The 18,463-nt window shown below is 38.6% G+C and overlaps 1 protein-coding gene across 4 annotated transcripts in view; it reads right to left on the bottom strand.

Moving 5' to 3' along the window:
* prkg1b (protein kinase cGMP-dependent 1b) overlaps nucleotides 1-18,463 on the bottom strand; it is a 253,290-nt gene that overhangs the window by 165,835 nt on the left and 68,992 nt on the right. For 3 of the 4 annotated variants that reach the window (XM_017484346.3, XM_017484347.3, XM_017484345.3), the window contains exon 3: nucleotides 7,157-7,270. In XM_017484346.3, the coding sequence (XP_017339835.1) occupies nucleotides 7,157-7,270 (114 nt within the window). Of the gene's footprint in view, nucleotides 1-7,156; nucleotides 7,271-12,109; nucleotides 12,275-18,463 lie in introns of those variants that run through there. The other variant, XM_053684829.1, reaches the window with a different exon arrangement.

The following is an 18,463-nucleotide window of genomic DNA, read 5'->3' as shown; positions in this document are numbered from 1 at the left end:
AGATCCACGAGGCTCTGAAACCCAACTCGCTTCGGCTTCTGAGAAGAGCGCGAGTCGCAAGCCGAGCTGCTTAATGTAGGTATTACCATGCGCAGCCTCTCGAGGCTGCCATCACATGCTACATCCCTAGACACTTCACCCATAAAGTGTGCACTATTCCCCGTGATGAAACGGGAGCAAGCCGTAACACACTTCCTGAATTCTCTCACTCATATTTTTCTCTCTCGCTCATTCCTTTTTTTCTCTTTTTTTAAGGGATAGAAAAGTTCTGAAATTTTGAAAAAAGATAGCAAGGAAATGAAGCGTCTTTTTGTTTCGTTACACAAACAACTGACATGCAGTCTTTCGCTGAACATAATAAAGGCTGATGGCGCGCTTCACAGGTGCCATATTTATAATCACATGACGCGCTTAATTGCCACGTCACCTGATCATGGCAGGCCTATAAATAGGCATGATTTTACACAAGCTTCAGATACCGGTCACGCGCGAGAGGTGCTTCCAATAGTGTTATGCTAAACGCAACGTCAAAGTTCCCTTTGAAAGGGAACGTGTCTTTTCTTTTGCAAATCATGGATTTTTTTTTCTCCTGTTTTTGCTTATGTATGGAGAAAGGGAAGGTATTACATTTTTATTTCATTATGTCTGGAATAAGCAAGGTAGTTATTATTTTTGCATCACTCACTTCAAAGCTATTTTCTCCAGCAGCAAACTTTTTTTTTTTTTTTTTTTTTAAATATTTCAATACATTTATGTCAAAACAATACAGCCTTGATTTATTTTATGACCCTTGTTTCCCACTGACACAATAAGCCTGATTTTAACATTTTTCTGAAAAAAACATCTTTTTGCCTGTGATCATCTCCACAACTCAGACGAAATATGCAAGCATTGGATAAGCAATAGGGTGGTTAAACTGAATATTTATATAATGAAACCTGTCCTTGTTCTTTGTTGAAATGTTAAACTTGTTATGCTTATACCAGCCATGTTATAATTAAAGTGGAACAAATACAAGAAAAGATTATGTTAATTATTTCTGTCCATAAATTGTATCTGTGATGTGAGAAGCTATCCTGGCTGTAGGTGTTTAGTTAATGAGTGCAGTAAATAGTTTGTGCTATGTGCAAAGATAACCAAAAGCTTGTTATATTCAAGCAGAAAGTGCGTTAAGCTCAGTATACACTAAATAAGTGGCTTAAGTGAATACAGCATCTTTTAAGATTATTTCTTGTCACACTATACTTTAAGATCCCATTAAAATCTAGGTTAAATTTTACAGACTGTGCGCTAATGTGTTCTCCATGTTAGATTATATGATATGAAGAAGACCCTCTAATGATAGACCTGAGATTAAGTAAAATGACTATGCTCTGTTTATGTCATCAATCAGGCTTATGCAGAAAACGGGGTCACATACATGGAAAAATTCTTCAAAGTGAACTTTGTCTGTCTGTTTGCATATTGTATTTATGTTTTGCCATCACCATGAGAATATTTGTAGCTATCCCATGATTTTTCATGTAATTGTATGGAGTACTGATATTGGTGGCTTTTAGTCGAGCATTGTAGCGGCAATCACACAATGAGATTTGAATCAGAAATTCCTGAAACTGCCATAACTTTGTCATTGGCTGTCTATGGTTGAAGTGTGAGCATGTTACAGTATGCAATCTAAGACTTCCAATCTCAACTCACAATTACATAATTATCTTGCAATGTGTAATTTTTGTCCCTGACAGCAAAATCGAGCCAAAAATGACATAGTGTAAAGCCAGCTTAACATTTGGCTAAAGTAAAGGTTTCAAATATAAACTAAACAGCTGTTGTGACAATAACAGCATAAATATCCACTGGCACACTTCTCACCCTCGAACATATACCATTTCATTGGCATACTTTACAACATCAGAAGACCAAAGAGAGGTGGCAAAAGACAGAAGAAATGTAGTCCCAAAACCACCCAAGGCCTGTGTTGCCATCTAACAGGCAAGAATCCTTCAAACCCAAAAAGCTGCAAAACAAACCATATACGGGAAAAGCTTCAAGGATCTAGATCAGTAAACACAGAAAAAAAGTAGATCAATGGGAGTGAGCCATGTTCAGCCATCCCAAAAGAAGGTAAAGTCAAACAGTTGTGTAGTGCTTTCTGACTGATCTTAATCCCCAAAAAAGACTAAAGTGTGTGCCTCCATTTTTGTTTATAAAATTAAAAGACTTAAAGATTTAGATTATGTCAGGCAGAAGTTAACATTAAAAACGTTTATTTAAATCTAAACATTACCAAACAACTATTAATCCTAATCACAGAATAGATTATAAAATAAAACATTTTATTTTAATAAATTTTTAGTACAATGCAGAATACACAGTGTTAATTTAATACGGAGTGTGTGATGAGATAAAGTTTACAAGAAAATACAGGGAGGACACCAAACGTAAATAATTATTTTGGTGTGCTAATTGTTCTCTGGAGCTGTGGTGAGTTCTGGTGTCAAAGAAACTCCCAGAAGAGTGAAACCGAAACTCAAGTGAAACACCTGCTAAGGGCAAGAGGATGTTCAAAATATGAATAAGTGAATAAAACAGTGTAGACTTGTGTTTATGTTAATAAGGTATATGTGAATGAAATCCTTTTCTAAACTTTTGTTTAATGCTGTTGGCATTTAAACAGAGCGCTATGTGATCGTGCGATGAATATGTGAATGGCAAGCAAATGTGTGGTGAATATCTAATATGAAACCAATTTTGCCACAGTAGTCATCATTTTAAGAAACTTTGTCATTGTTTTACTGCAGTTTATTATAAGTTTCCACAAATGTAATACCTGCCCTTCAAATATAATAATTTGCTTTATAAACTACAAATCACTTTACAGAAACATCACCCTGTAATTTGCACCTTTTGGCAGACACACCCCAAACTGCATATTCAAGATGGACAAAATGTACTATTTTACTCATGTGAACAATATATGCCTCCATAGATTCTGTTAGTAAATAAGCTTGCACATTTTATTTTTTGCAGGAGTTATCAAGTTTGCTTGTATTTATAAACACAGAACCCATTGAAAAATCTGTGTTTTGATTTTAAAGTTAACTAAATACATAAGGACCCAAACTCAAAACATATACTAGGAATAATGATAAGTTGTTATCTGAAAATTGTGTTTATCTTCTATTCTTTGCATTATTTACGCTATATATTTAACCTCTTGCTCAAACAATTAGACAGAAAGGAAAGGTATTTTAAGATATAAGGACAGAAAATTAAAAGCATTTTATGAATAAATTGGATAAGGAGACTTACATGTTGAATTCCACAATGTCATGAGGAAACGGCACACCTTTGTCTCTGTCGGTGGTATTTGGGAGCTAGCTGCAGGCTGATAACTCGCATTCGATAGACTCTTAGTTCCAGCAAACTTTAGTGAACTACTGCTGCTGCAGCTGCTGTCAGCAATCCTCCAAAGGAGCAGATACTACATATAGCAACCTGCCTGAATTCGACTGCTCCCCACACACTGGGTTGACAGAATGTATAGCATTCTCAATTAATCTAGCTTCATACCAATGAATTGTGTGACACATAGGAGCCACTCATTTCTTTGTGACTTTGCTGGCAGGTCTCGCCATGCATGCACACGAGCACATGGAGGAATCCAGGTGATCCTTCTGGAGATGGGGAGTTCAAATCCTGATGATGCCGCAACCATCTGTGGCCATGTGTCCAAGAGCGAATAATTGGCCATGCTCTCGAGGTGTCAGGGATGGTGTTACATCAGTGAGCTCATGTATGCTGATGAGGACAGTTAGCGCTTTCCTCCAGGACTGAGGAATGAGCAGCAGTTCGAAAAGGATAGTGGATGGAAATTGGCAAATGACAAAGGTGTGAGAAAATAGGGTAAAAATAAAAAACTAATATTCAGGTTGAGTGACAATTTATATACAACAGACAAACCCCATAAATTCCAGATTATTCTGTGGGATTAGGTAATTCTGGCAGTGCAAAATGCTAACCTATTAGGAGTCAGTATTTGGAGATATACTGGACCTAGAGACACAGAACACTTTTTAAAATTATATACCTAGGCTATCTACCAGCAGGAATGATACGAAATGATAAGGGTGTTTTAGGTGCAGGTAAAAAAAAAATTAACAATGCACATCTAAGATCTAAGTTCCATGGAGAAAAATCAGCTTGGAATACATATACATATATATATATATATATATATATATATATATATATATATATATATATATATATATATATATATATATATATATATATCAGGCTTATAATTAACTGATTAACGGGGTTTAAACTTAAACTTTAGGGGGCAGGGTCTTGCTGCTACATAGTACTGTGTAATTTTTGAAATATGTTGTTCCTGTGAGCTTTGGTCACTTAAACTGTTGTTTAAGAAACCAAAAATGTTCATAAAAGACACAGAAAAAAACAAACTAAAAAAACCTATTTTTATTTTATTTTAGATTGAATTTTGTATGTAATTATTTACATTATGTAACGCAGTTATTACCAGAGTATATCTAGGATTTAAGTCCCATCCGAATACATCATGTCAGTAATTTTTTTTTTTTTTTTTTTTACAGACTGCATGACCTGTAGAAATAACCCCACGTAATATATGGTATATCCTATCCAAGGTGACTTGGTTTCCTATGAAATCCTGTGGGAAAAGAGGTTTTGTGCTTTGCCTTCAGTATAAAACCACTGCAGGAAGTAGGCTTGGGACGACTGACAATAGGTATCATAAGTGGCCGATAGATTTCAACCGAGTTGGACATTAAAAAGTGTGGTGTTTGCTGTTTTAAGACTGACAAAAAGAAACTGTTGTTTCTTATTATGTGTTTCTTTTAAGCCTATTGTGTATTCATATAGGAACCAATATAGCCAATGCTGTCTGACAACAAAAAATCTTTCTGCGATGCATCTTAGCTGTCCTTGTCCATGCTTGCCAAACAGATAAGTGCCCAGAATATCTTTGCTCACAAAATATGAACAGAACTTAAATTAATAAGTGTTAATAAATTAAACACATTAATAAAATGTGTTGTTTATTAGGGCTACTTCACTCTACAAGTATGACAATTATCTCCAGTGCTGTTCAACACATAGCAGAGAACATGCCTAGTTAGGTTTATTTACAGTTCTTAATTCAGTTTTTCAAGCATTATTGACCTTGTTAATGGGTAATTAATAAAACAAAATCATTAGTGAAAACGTTTCTATTTTGCATTCTTTTCTAATTTAATGCAACAATTTTATTACAAATTAAATTATTGAAAACATCTTGAGTGAACAGTAGAATCTTTGAAATATTTACATAAATTTCAGAGTTTCTTAGTATATGGTACAACCCCTTTTTGCTTTACTGACATTGTGCACACGAGCTGGCAAATATCCAAGTTTGTGCAAAACCTTATGATCAATTTTAGATGAAATCTGTTGGTGTGTCATCTGAACACATGCTTCAATAGAACAGATTAGGATGAGGAAAACCTGCCCATTTGTATAAAGGACTTAACATGGTCAATATCACACATTTACTTATATTTCAATAGGGACTCAGCATCCTGATTATTAAATATTCAAGATATTGAACATTTACATTCATTGTTTTAAATATTTCAAAATTCTAACCTTTTGTTTATTTCCAGTTTTAAACGGAAAAAAAAATCCCAGATTTTCTATGTGGTCTCAGGTTTGGACTCCACTGTATGTTATGGTCAGGTGACCTACTAATAATAGATAAGGCCTACAACAAACAATTATAATAAATGTCAAAGCCATGCATACTTAGCAAAGACACTCTCATCTCTGTGATTTATACAGAGATAACTAATCCCGTTCAAATCAAACATAATCATAATACTGCGGGCATCTTCCGGCAACATTAACAGATATAGCTATATCTGGAAATCCTATCCCATCCAAATATTACTAAAGTAGAATTAACCTCTGGGAGAAATGTCAGGACACACACCTCTTTCATAGGGAGTTTATGGTTTAGACACTATTTATACTTGTTCAGGTTTCCATGCTGCTCACTATAGAAAGCCAGATGCCCAGATATCATCTGGAAAATGTCAAACTATTGCAAAACAATCACTGGAAGCGCTCTCTGACCTGTCTGTAGGTCTGTGACATGCTGGTTGTCTTCATTTTTCCTACTGTCCCTTTTGTGATTAAAATTTGTTTTTGTTTTTTAATCTGACATTTTTTGAAATGCAAAAACAGCTCAGTGAAAACACAATATAAAACCTTTTGTTAGAGAGAGAGAGAGAGAGAGAGAGAGAGAGAGAGAGAGAGGAATAAATTTGTCCTTTGCAACACAGAGCCGTATGAGACAAAAAAAAAAAAAAAAGATCTTCAGCTCCCATTGTCAAAATATGCTTCTTGGTGGTAAGCTGATGGCTGCATTGGGAATTCCCATCATTATATCTCAACACACTGTCAGACCTGCTGTCGTTTACAAAACCACACAAAATGTGAACATCCACGCTCACCTTCTCCCTTAGACACACATTTCAGGGCTTTACAACTGAATAGACTAGTTTTTATATTTGATAATCATGAGTCTTTTATGCACTGAAGACATAACTGATTTTATTTATACAAAACAATGTGCACTGACCAGTGAGTATCAATAAAATATCTGAAAGTGTTTGGTGTAATGAGGGGAAAAATCAGCTCCACTGTGCTCCATCAATGCTAATTATTTGTCTAAATAATACAAATTATACAACGTATGTGACATGTATATGGATGGCAAGAGGACAAGCAGAAGTGATTGCTTTTTGCATTTGTATGTTTGTATATAAAATATATTTAGAAATAATAAAAAAACATAATAATAATAAAATTGTTACTGCCCACTGAAAAAGCTGTGTGCCGAGGAATTTGGGCCATCTCAGTCCAGATGTCATTATTCCTAGTAGAGTCCAGAGATCTGCTAGGCTGCGTGTGTGTGTATGTTTCCATAGTTACTCTTGAAAGTAACTGCCAAAACTACATTACCAGGTTTCCATGGTGACAGTCAATTCATGAAGTTGTAGGGAAATTTCAATGTGTATGTGTGTGTGTGTGTGTGTGTGTATGGGTGATGCGTCAATGTGCCGTGCTCACTCACTCTGAACAGTGGCAGTACGTGTGCAATTGTAGAGGATCGCCAGCTCGCCGAACACTTTGCCTGGTCCCATGGTGCACAGCTTCATGCCCTCCTTGGTCACCTCCACCTTGCCATCTGAAAGCAATCATAGAGCACATTCTTCAGGAAAGTGAGCACAACAGACTGGAAATGAAAGTGGCACATTCCGGATTGGACCTCGCCATGCTGTTGTAAAGAAAGTCTCGTCTTATTAGTAGAGCTGACACCAGGACACACTTTGGGGTTTGAAGGGAGAATCATTGGAGTAGGGCAAATCTCTGAATTAAACATGTACACTGGCAAAAAGGAATACAGGATATGTAAAAGAAAAGTATGCCATTAGGATCACTTATTTGATCAGATACTGATTTTCTTTTCTTTCTTTTTTTTTATTCTGGCTAAACATAAAAATTGTACTTAGAATTGCATACCTTTAGCTCAATTTACTGACAAAATAAAAATGAATGAAGTTTCTCATTCCTGTGCCTCTAATGCCCAAAGATTGACTAAGTGAAAAATGAAACATGACTGGTGTGCTGCTATATGAAAACAATCAACAATGGGGTTGTGGGATGCAGTCTGATGTGAAGCAGACTTATTGTTACCCCCCTGAAGCTGATTATTTTCCAATATCAACATACCCAAAGTGTTTCCTTTTATACCACATTGATTTGCAGGAGATTACTTTATTATTTTATTTATTAAAAAAAAAAACATGGCACATCAAAAGGTTTTATCAGTTGTAGCTGCTACAAATAATCATTCTCTTAACCAGTCTCTCATTTTTGTCCTCTGCGATGTTAATATGACAAAAAAGTGCAATTTGTTAAATTACAGAGAAATTGTCTGGGGTAACCCTGTTCCCTGAGAAGGGAATGAGATGTTGAGTGAGCTTCACACTGTGGGAAGTGCCCTCACGTGTGGCCGGTATCTGAAGTCTGCCGTGGTCTGGTGACATGGCATTTCGCACATCACATGACTATAAAACGGCGCCTGTAAACTCACCAGCTTCTTCAGTACATCCGGAAAGTATTCACAGCGCTTCACTTTTTCCACATTTTGTTATGTTACAGCCTTATTCCAAAATGGATTAAATTCATTATTTTCCTCAAAATTCTACAAACAATACCCCATAATGACAACGTGAAAGAAGTTTGTTTGAAATCTTAGCAAATTTATTAAAAATAAAAAAGAAAAAAGCACATGCACATGTAAGTATTCACAGCCTTTGCTCAATATTTTGTTGAAGCACCTTTGGCACCAATTACAGTCTCATCTTTTCGAGTATGATGCAACAAGCTTGGCACACCTATTTTTGTGCAGTTTCTCCCATTCTTCTTTGCAGGACCTCTCAAGCTCCATCAGGTTGGATGGGGAGTGTCGGTGCACAGCCATTTTCAGATCTCTCCAGAGATGTTCAATCGGGTTCAAGTCTGGGCTCTGGCTGGGCCACTCAAAGACATTCACAGAGTTGTCCTGTAGCCACTCCTTTGTTATCTTGGCTGTGTGCTTAGGGTCATTATCCTGTTGGAAGATTAACCTTCACCCCAGTCTGAGGTCCAGAGCGCTCTGGAGCAGGTTTTCATCAAGGATGTCTCTGTACATTGCTGCATTCATCTTTCCCTCGGTCTGACTAGTCTCCCAGTTCCTGCCGCTGAAAAACATCCCCATGGCATGATGTTGCCACCACCATGCTTCACTGTAGAGATGGTATTGGCCAGGTGATGAGTGGTGCCTGATTTCCTCCAGACGCTTGCCATTCAGGCCAAAGAGTTCAATCTTTCGTTTCTCATGGTTTGAGAGTCCTTCAGGTGCCTTTTACCAAGCTCCAGGTGGGCTGTCATGTGCCTTTTACTGAGGAGTGGCTTCTGTCTGGTCACTCTACCATACAGGCCTGATTGGTGGAGTGCTACAGAGATGGTTGTTATTCTGGAAGGTTGTCTTCTCTCCACAGAGACATGCAGGAGCTCTATCAGAGTGACCATCGGGTTTTTGGTCACCTCCCTGACTAAGGCCCTTCTCCCTGATCGCTCAGTTTGGCCGGGCGGCCAGCTATAGGAAGAGTCCTGTTGGGTTCCAAACTTCTTGTTTCTGTACCCTTCCCCAGATCTGTGCCTCGATACAATCCTGTCTTGGAGGTCTACAGACAATTCCTTGGACTTCATGGCTTGGTTTGTGCTCTGACATGCATTGTTAACTGTGGGACCTTATATAGACAGGTGTGTGCCTTTCCTAATCATGTCCAATCAACTGAATTTACCACAGGTGGACTCCAATCAAGTTGTAGAAACATCTCAAGGATGATCAGTGGAATCAGGATGCACCTGAGCTCAATTTTGAGTGTTATGGCAAAGGCTGTGAATACTTATGTACATGTGCTTTTTTTGCTTTTTATTTTTAATAAATTTGCAAAGATTTCAAACAAATTTCTTTCATGTTGTCATCGTGGGGTATTGTTTGTAGAATTTTGAGGAAAATAAGGTATTTAATCCATTTTGGAATAAGGCTGTAACATAACAAAACATGGAAAAAGTGAAGCGCTGTGAATACTTTCCGGATGCACTGTATTATCTGAAGCGAAGACGCGGTTCACAGGCATATACCAGTATCACAAAGCTTTGCAGCATCTTGTTACATTGTCAGGGAACAGGGTTACAACCCAGACGTTCCCTTTCTAAGGGAACTCAATATTGCGTGAGCTTCACCCTGTGGGAACGAGTATACCAACTCCATCATACTGAGGGTATGGCCTGTTCAAAAGATCCGAGCCCAATCATATATTTTCAATGTTTCATAATTAAACCAAATATTTAAACATTTTATCTATTAATTTAAACATGTGGCAAAATTTATCAAATGCATTGTTACAGAGCATATTCACAAGGAGATTTACACAAGAGCCCACTAACATTTTCTCCACCCAAAGGTCCAAACTATTAAAATGTCTAACGTGTGCTATGATTTGGGAGCATATGTCGTTCTTGTATATGTATAGCTAATAAACAAAGTATCAAAGAAGGTAAAATGCAAAGTCCCTGAGAAGGGAACGAGATGTTGCGTGACCATCCCGCCAGAGCACACACATCCTGTAATGGTACCACTTTGGACAAAGCCTGCAAGGAGGCGACCCCCATAGTGGAAGGAGACCCTATGCCCAAATCGCAAACCCTGCTGAGAAACGTCCTTGTAAGAACTCCAGGAGTGTAGCTATTGCGCAGTTCACTGGGTCTGGCTGACGTTCCTCACACCATGAGAAAAAAGGGCACCACTTGAGCGCATACAATTTCCTCGTGGATGGTGCTCTAGTGTTCAAAATGGCCTCTACAACCTCAGTTGTGAGACCACAATCTAGGAGCTGGGGCCCCTGAGGGGCCAGGTCCACACTTTCCATAGTTCTGGCCAAGGGTGATAAATCAGCCGGCCGGCTTGAGAGAGTAGATCCCTGCAGACAGGAATCTCGCATGGAGTGCCGTCGAGCAGAGATATTTTCTCTGAGAACCATATTCGAGCTGGCCTACCAACACCGAGGTGGTCTTAAATGGCTTTGATGGCAAAGCCAACTCCCCTAATTTCCCTGCCATCGATGGAGAGAGGTAGCTCACAAGAGCTTCCTCCACCTTTAGCATAGCCAAATACCCATTACTGGTCATTGTCGTGGGGTTATAAACATGGCTGGTGTATGGTTTTCCCCAGAACGCTGATAGGTTGTCATGCACTTTTGAAAAAAAGGGGAGTTTTCTGTGGTGTGAGGGAGATTTATTTTCACTGGAGAGAAAACGCTCGTTCAGCCTGTTGTGAGTCACTTCCTCTTCCTTGGGCCAGTCTAAATTCATCTTATCAAGAGCCCTAGTGATCACTTCAAGCTGCTCTATATAGGATTGAGAGCTGCTCTCCATTTTTAGTGCACTGGCTCCCCCCTCTGACTCCTCGGAGTCAGAGAGGGTGGGTTGACTCTCCATATCGGAAAGAGAAATTGCTATGCAAACTCCAAAATGCAGAAGTTGAGAGTCGGATCCGGAGGACAGAGCAAGAGATAGAGCCATGCTATCTCCGGTTTCTCCTCCAGATCCATATGGGATCCCCAGGATTTGAGCCGGCTGGCTGCCTCAGCAGTGGCCGAACCAGAGCCCCAAAACCAAACTCTCTTTGGCTGAGAAGAGAGCACATACAGAGCTGAGCTGCTTAAATGTGAAGCGTTCACAATGCGCATAGTCAGCTACCTCAAGGACTGCTGCCGCATGCTTCACTCCCAAACACTTCACACAAAAAGTGGGTCCATCCTCCCCTGTAATGAAACAGAAGCAGGGAGTAACACACTTCCCTAACTCTCTACGGTTCATTCTCTTAAAGAGGTTAGAAACATAAAAGTAAAGATATATATTTTCTGAAAAAAATAGAAGAGCTTTTAGGAATGTTCACACAGATCTTCACTGCAGATAATAAAGCTGATGACGTAGCTTACAGGTGCCGTTTTACGCGGCGCACGAAATGCCACATCACCAATAAATAGGCATGATTTTACACAGGATTCAGATACAGGTTGCGCGTGAGGACACTTCCTACAGCGAGAAGCTCATGCAACGTTGAGTTCTCTTTGAAAGGGAACTGCAAGCACAAAGTTCTCTGTCCTGAAGTAAAAATTAACTGACCATTACAAAGCTGACATTGAAGAGTCCTTACATAAATGTTAAATAAACATTTTCTGACAGAAAACCTGACAGAAACAACAATGTTCCTATGAATGTTATGTATTAGAATGAACACAATAATTTAAACATGTGATTGGCCTGTCAGAGTCATGCTGTTATAAAAACTTTCTTACTAATCAGATTTAAGAATTCAACAGTGCTATGGGATAATAAATTGCTTCACTAATTAAATATCTTTTAGATTTAAGCAGGTCAGGTTCTAATGGCATTGTACTTTCTCACTTACCGTCAGTTAAGACCCAGGTAGACACTAATATAAACAACAGCTAAGCAACACCGCTATTAAGTCCGCTGACCCATAAAGAGGCCACATAGCATGCACAGAACTTCAAACATACACACATTTACTGGCATGATGCTATCAGCAGAGCTAATCCAAACATTGCACAATGAGTCTGACTCCTCACTCCACAACCACTGGCTTTCTCAGCTATTAGTCAAAACAGCCAAGTTATAAACCTTCACTGTGTCAACACAGTACAGCAGAACACTTTTCTTTCAAAGTACCCAATGTATACCTGAGTGTTAACAGCAGTGTAGTCGAGCTCAATGTAATCCATCATGAACCACGTCATGGATGCCCATTTAATTGTAGACTTTTCCAAAGGCTTGAGAATTGCTGGAGATTATGCATGAACACATGAGCAAATTGATTTTTTTTTTTTACCTAGCTTGTTAATTAGATGAATTGGAAGACAGTCATTAATATGGAACAAATTGTTACACTGCAGATTGGTGGAAACATGATACTAATTCACCCTGTTGAGGGTTTCCCCACCTTAGTGCCAGAGTTCCCTGGGATAGGCTCCAGGCTCCACCTCGACCCTGTGTAGGGTATGGAAAATGGATGGATGGATGATACTAATGCTCAAAGGTTTTAATAAAATAATTAAATTGTAGCACACAACTAAGAAAGCACACAGTGAAACTAGAATGACAAAATGCATAACGCAGGAAAAAAGCAAAAACAAGGACCAAAAAGCATGAACATGTTATGACCAAGAGCAAAAAACTAAAACAATAGCACATAAGTAGCGCTTGCTGGGCTGGAAAACACAATGCACATTGAGAGAGGGAGTTTATGGCAGAACCTTCCTTAAACATAGAGGACATGGTCATTCTGATAAACTGCTTCTGAATCATGATTACATGGACATGAAGTGAGTCCTGGACCATTAATACATTGTCCAGAGGTGGAACAAAGACTGGAGTTTGGCATTAACCAGAAGACACGACCAGGTTCTCAGTAAAGATGGAGCAACAAAGCCATTGGCGGAAATGGAAGGCAGAGCAACAATGACCTTGACAGAGGTGGGAATCAGAGAATCCTGAATGGAGGAAGAGCAATCACATCTTCAAAAGAGGTGACATGACAATGTACTCAGGAGAGAATGAAGGCAGGGCAACAACATCCTATTTGGAGTTTGGAGGCATAGTGACAACATCCAGAGCAGAGGCAGATGATAATGTCCTTCGTGTAAGCGGGAGGCAGTGTGAAAACATCCTCAGCAGAGGTGGGAGGCACAGCTATAATGACCTCAAGAGAGGTGGCGTGATAATGTCCTTGGTCGAAGCGGGAGGCGCAGTGACTATGTCCTCGGTAGGAGCAGAGTGCTAATGTCCTCTACGAAAGCATGACAGAGCGATAATGTCCTCCACAGAAGCAGGAGACAAAGCAACAATGTCCTCAGCGGTGGAGGACCGACAATGTCCACAGCAGAGGCAGAGTGACAATGTCTTCAGTAGAGACGGGAGGCGATTGAAATATCCTTTTCAACAGCAACAGAGCAACAGCATCCTCATGGGAGGCGAGGGAAGGAGTGACAATGTCCCTGGTGGAGATGAGCAGTGGAGCAACAACACCCTTGGACGAGAAAGGATGTGGAATGACAATGTTTTTGTCAGAGGTTGGAGGCAGGGATACAACGTCCTTGAGGAAGATGGGAGGAAGAGCGCAACATCTGTTATAGACATACGGAAATGTTTTCCCACATGTGCAGAAGGGAATGAAGACAAGACTTTCCTCATGCCTCATGTGGTCTTAAAGGATCCCGCTGGAGGCATGTCTAAGTCTAAGAAGAGCAGCACTAGTCGATAAAACAATGGCCCCTGTTCCCTCAGGGCACTCATATACTCCAACTACATTTCCCAAAGTAAAAAGGCTCATACAAGTCTACTTTTCACACACACATACACTGATGCACACAACTGCACAGAGTACACACTCCTAAAGCTTTTAATCAGTGTAGTGTGCTTTAACAGAACAGGAGGACATGAACCTGCACAAACCATCACAGACTAAAAGAGGGTATGTATCCAGACAAGTACATGTCCTTTCAGTAAGATTAAATGAGTAATCAATAGAAAATGCACCACTGCTCTTGGATTAAAACCTCATTTCATCAAAAACATGCAATTCCATGAAAGATATTATCAACTAAATAAGGTCAGCGTAGGTCTGTCGTGTCTGAGCTAAGTTAAAAATCCATAAGGTGTAGGCAGCAAAATGAAAAGTGTCCAAATACCCTGATACCATGGTTTATTACATATGAAGCACTGATATTTCCTGCTTCTAAATTGCTTTAAAGTAGTCTAAGAGCCTAATACTCTGGAAACCCCTTCAAATGGTAACATTCTGACATATTCTACTATATATATAGATTTCTGAACAGAAATGTTTCTGACAGCTGATTAAGGGCTGCCTCACACATAAAAATTAACGTTATGAGTATTTAAAGTCGGGACCAATATTTTCAGCATGATTGGACATTTATGTGGACACAGATCACGTCTAAAATCCAAGATTGAAATACAGTGCCCTGCAGAATTATTGACACCCTTAATGAAAATAAGAAAAACAATCTGATAGCATCTAAAAACAATAGCACATTTTGAGATAAAAAATGTGTTTTTTAGTTTTTTGTGACAGCGCCACCTATCGAAATGGAGAACCACAATCCTAGGACCGCATTTCTAGGACCCAAGATTTGAAGGATCGAAAAATGTGCAACCAAAGCAGTATTTCCACCAAATATTTATAGTTTTAAAGGTTTATGACACCCAAATACTACTTCCTTTCTTCCAAGTCAACTTGGTTGCTTCAAGAGCTGCATGTTGAGCAATTTGTGTGACTAATTGGCATAATTATCTAATCAAGTAAAATAAAGAAGGAAGCATATGCTATGGCCTTTTCAGTCACTACTGATCTCAGTAGGGCATGACTCTGGGGGCAGATTCAAGATTGTGTATATTTTATATTTTATAAAATAATAAATAATAACAATTGCACACACACACACACACACACACACACACACACACACAAAAAAAAACCCATTTGTTCATCAGTTGCCACATGGACAGAACTTCTGTCTTCACTGACTCCTGAGAGAGAAAGATGGAGTGAGAGAGAAAAGTGAATGAAATAAGGAACATTTACTTGAACATGTTCAATTCTGTAATTTTTTTGTAAATATTGCATATTTAAAAGAGCTTAGTGACCACAGAGCACACGCATACACACACACACACACACACACACACACACACACACTATATACTATACATATATAATTAATATATATCATTCGTCATGACAATTAATGTCCATATTACTGTTATTGTTTACTGTTCAAAGTTTTGGAAAAATTGTATTTTGATGCTTTGGGAACAGTGTTTCTTTGAAACTTTCATGTCAATACAGCCCCTCTGAATTGAGAAAAAAATTAATAGAGAGATGCAAGAAATCTGAATAGAAATAACATGTTATTGATATGACTTTTCATGACCCTTAAATATTTAAAGCCCAGATTGTAAAGCACTACCTACCAAATGAATGTTCTCCCATCTTACCTCAATTATTTCTGTAGCCCTCTATTTAAGTGGAGGAAATAAGTATTGAAGGCATCAACATTTTTATCAGTAAATATATTTCCAATGAGACTAGTCACATGAAATTTTCACCAGACTTTGGTATTAACTCAAGAAATCCACACATATAAATAAATTCAAACATTAAAGTCCATAAATGAAGTTATGTGTAATAAAGAGGAATGACACAGTAAAAAAAGTATTGAACATGCTAACTGAAATTTATTTAATACTTAGTGGAGAAGACTTTGTTAGTAATGCCAGCTTCAAGACGCTTCCTGTATGAAGAAATTAATCGGCCGCAGTATTCAGATGTGATTTTGGCCAATTCTTCTAAAGATATTATCTTTAAATCTTGAAGATTCTGGGGGGCCCTCTTGTGAACCTTGATCTTTAGCTCTTTCCACAAATGTTCAATTGGATTCAAGTCAGGTGATTTGGGCCATTCTAACACCTTGAATTTTTTTCTCTGAAACCAATTGAGAGTTTCCTTTGCTGTATGCTTTGGATCTTTGTTCTGCTGGAAGGCCACCCATGTCTCATTTTCATCATCCTGGTGGATGGCAGCAGATTGTTCTCAAGAATCTTGTGGTAAAGGGTTCCATTCATTGTTCCTTCAATTATATCAAGTCTGCCAGTACCATGCGATGAAAAGCAGCCCCACACCATGATGCTTTCACCTCCAAATGTCACTGTTGGTATAGTGTTTTTAGGGTGATGTGCAGTGCCATTTCTTCTACAAACATGGTGTGTAGTATGACAGCCAAAAAGTTCAATTATGCTCTCCTCTGACCAGGCTACACTCTCTCAGTATTTCATAGGCTTGTCCAAATGAGTTATAGCAAACTTTAAACAAGCTTCAACATGCCTTCTCTAGTAATGTAGAGTCTAGAGTCTTGCGTGGTGAGCAAGAGGCATAGAGGCCATGGAATTGCCTATTGGTTTCTCTGTGATGATGGCACCTGCTGCCTCCAAGTGTTTCTGGAGCTCTTTCTGATTGGTTCTTGGCTCTTGGGCTACTCTTCTGACTATTCTTCTGACTCCCTGGTCAGAAATCTTGCGAGGAGCTCCTGTGCTTGGCAGGTTGGTGACGGAATGATGTTGCTTCCACTTGCAGATAATGGCTCCAATGGTGCTTACTGGAAGATTCCAGTTTTGAAATACGCCTATATCCGATTCTATCAATATGTTTCACAGCAATAAGGTTGCAAAGGTCTTGGGAGAGCTCTTTGCTTTTACCCATCATGAGATGCTTCTGTGTGACACCTTGGTAACGAAAAGCCTTTTTATAGATTGGTGCATCTGGTTCCCTGCCTTACCTTGCCTTGGAGAACTGCTTTTTCTTAGCATCTTGAAGAATTTTTTTCCTGTGTCATTCCACTTTATTACAGATAACTTTATTTATGGACTTTAATGTTGTGAATTCTTTGTATTTGCGGATTTCTTGAGTTAATACTGATGTCTATGTGAATAACCTCATAGGAAATATATTTACTGAAAAAAAATGTTGACGTGTTCAATACTTATTTCCCCGACTGTAAATTCCTCCACTTCACTGAAATAGTAAATGGAGAACATAATCTCTGCTGGGTTAACAGAAATACTGTTAACACTAAAAAAAAAATACATTTTCTACTCTTATCTGTGATGATAATCAGGACCAGAGAAGAAGGCCTGCTCAGCCTCCTGCAAAGACAAATTAAGCAGCACACCTAAGCCATCTATGATGGCCTATCAAAAGAAAATGATTAATTTAAATATACACGGGTCTGTACACACGCAGCATACAGTATACTATACAGTAGGGTTTGAAAGTGCAGGAGCAGGAACATGCACAAATATATTATATTGTTAGGCATACCTCTGGAAACTTCATATAGACTATACAGTACATGACAGAATCACATGGTATTTTAATAGTCAATTATGCAGGCCTTTCTGTAATTTCTGACTATTAAAAATGTCAAACGTCTCATTCAACATCACAAAAACAATGTCAAAATGAAGAGAAGTTCTAATAACATGTATTGTGGAGTAAATAGGCAGTCAGCACAGTTTATATATTAAGATTATTTTAACTTAATTAAAATGGTAAAACAATGAGTATTAGCCTAAACAAGCTTTCAAAATGAAGACAGTAGCATTTAATGTAGCTGACAGACACATCATATCCATATGCTTTTATCATATATTTAAGTTTAATGAGCTGGCTAATATTTATTATCATAGTCATTACGTCCACATATAGTTGGGGTTTGCCAGTCGCTCTACAGTTTCATTAAATGAATATGCTAACAGTTCATTTTACAGCATTAGAAGCTAATATACAGCATCTCACAAAAGTGAGTACACCCCTCACATTTTTGTAAATATTTGATTATATCTTTTCATGTGACAACACTGAAGAAATGACACTTTGCTACATTGTAAAGTAGTGAGTGTACAACTTGTATAATAATGTAAATTTGCTATCCCCTCAAAATAACTCAACACACAGCCATTAATGTCTAAACCACTGGCAACAAAAGTGAGTACACCCCTAAGTGAAAATGTCCAAATTGGGCCCAAAGTGTCAATATTTTGTGTGGCCACCCTTATTTTCCCGCACTGCCTTAACCCTCTTGGGCATGGAGTTCACCAGAGCTTCACGGGTTGCACTGGAGTCCTCTTCCACTCCTCCATGACGACATCACAGAGCTGGTGGATGTTA

The sequence above is a fragment of the Ictalurus punctatus genome, chromosome 13, assembly GCF_001660625.3.
Source record: "Ictalurus punctatus breed USDA103 chromosome 13, Coco_2.0, whole genome shotgun sequence".
NCBI lineage: Eukaryota > Metazoa > Chordata > Actinopteri > Siluriformes > Ictaluridae > Ictalurus > Ictalurus punctatus.
The sequence above is the reverse complement of the archived record's forward strand: the minus strand, read 5'-3'. Positions and strand labels throughout refer to the sequence as shown.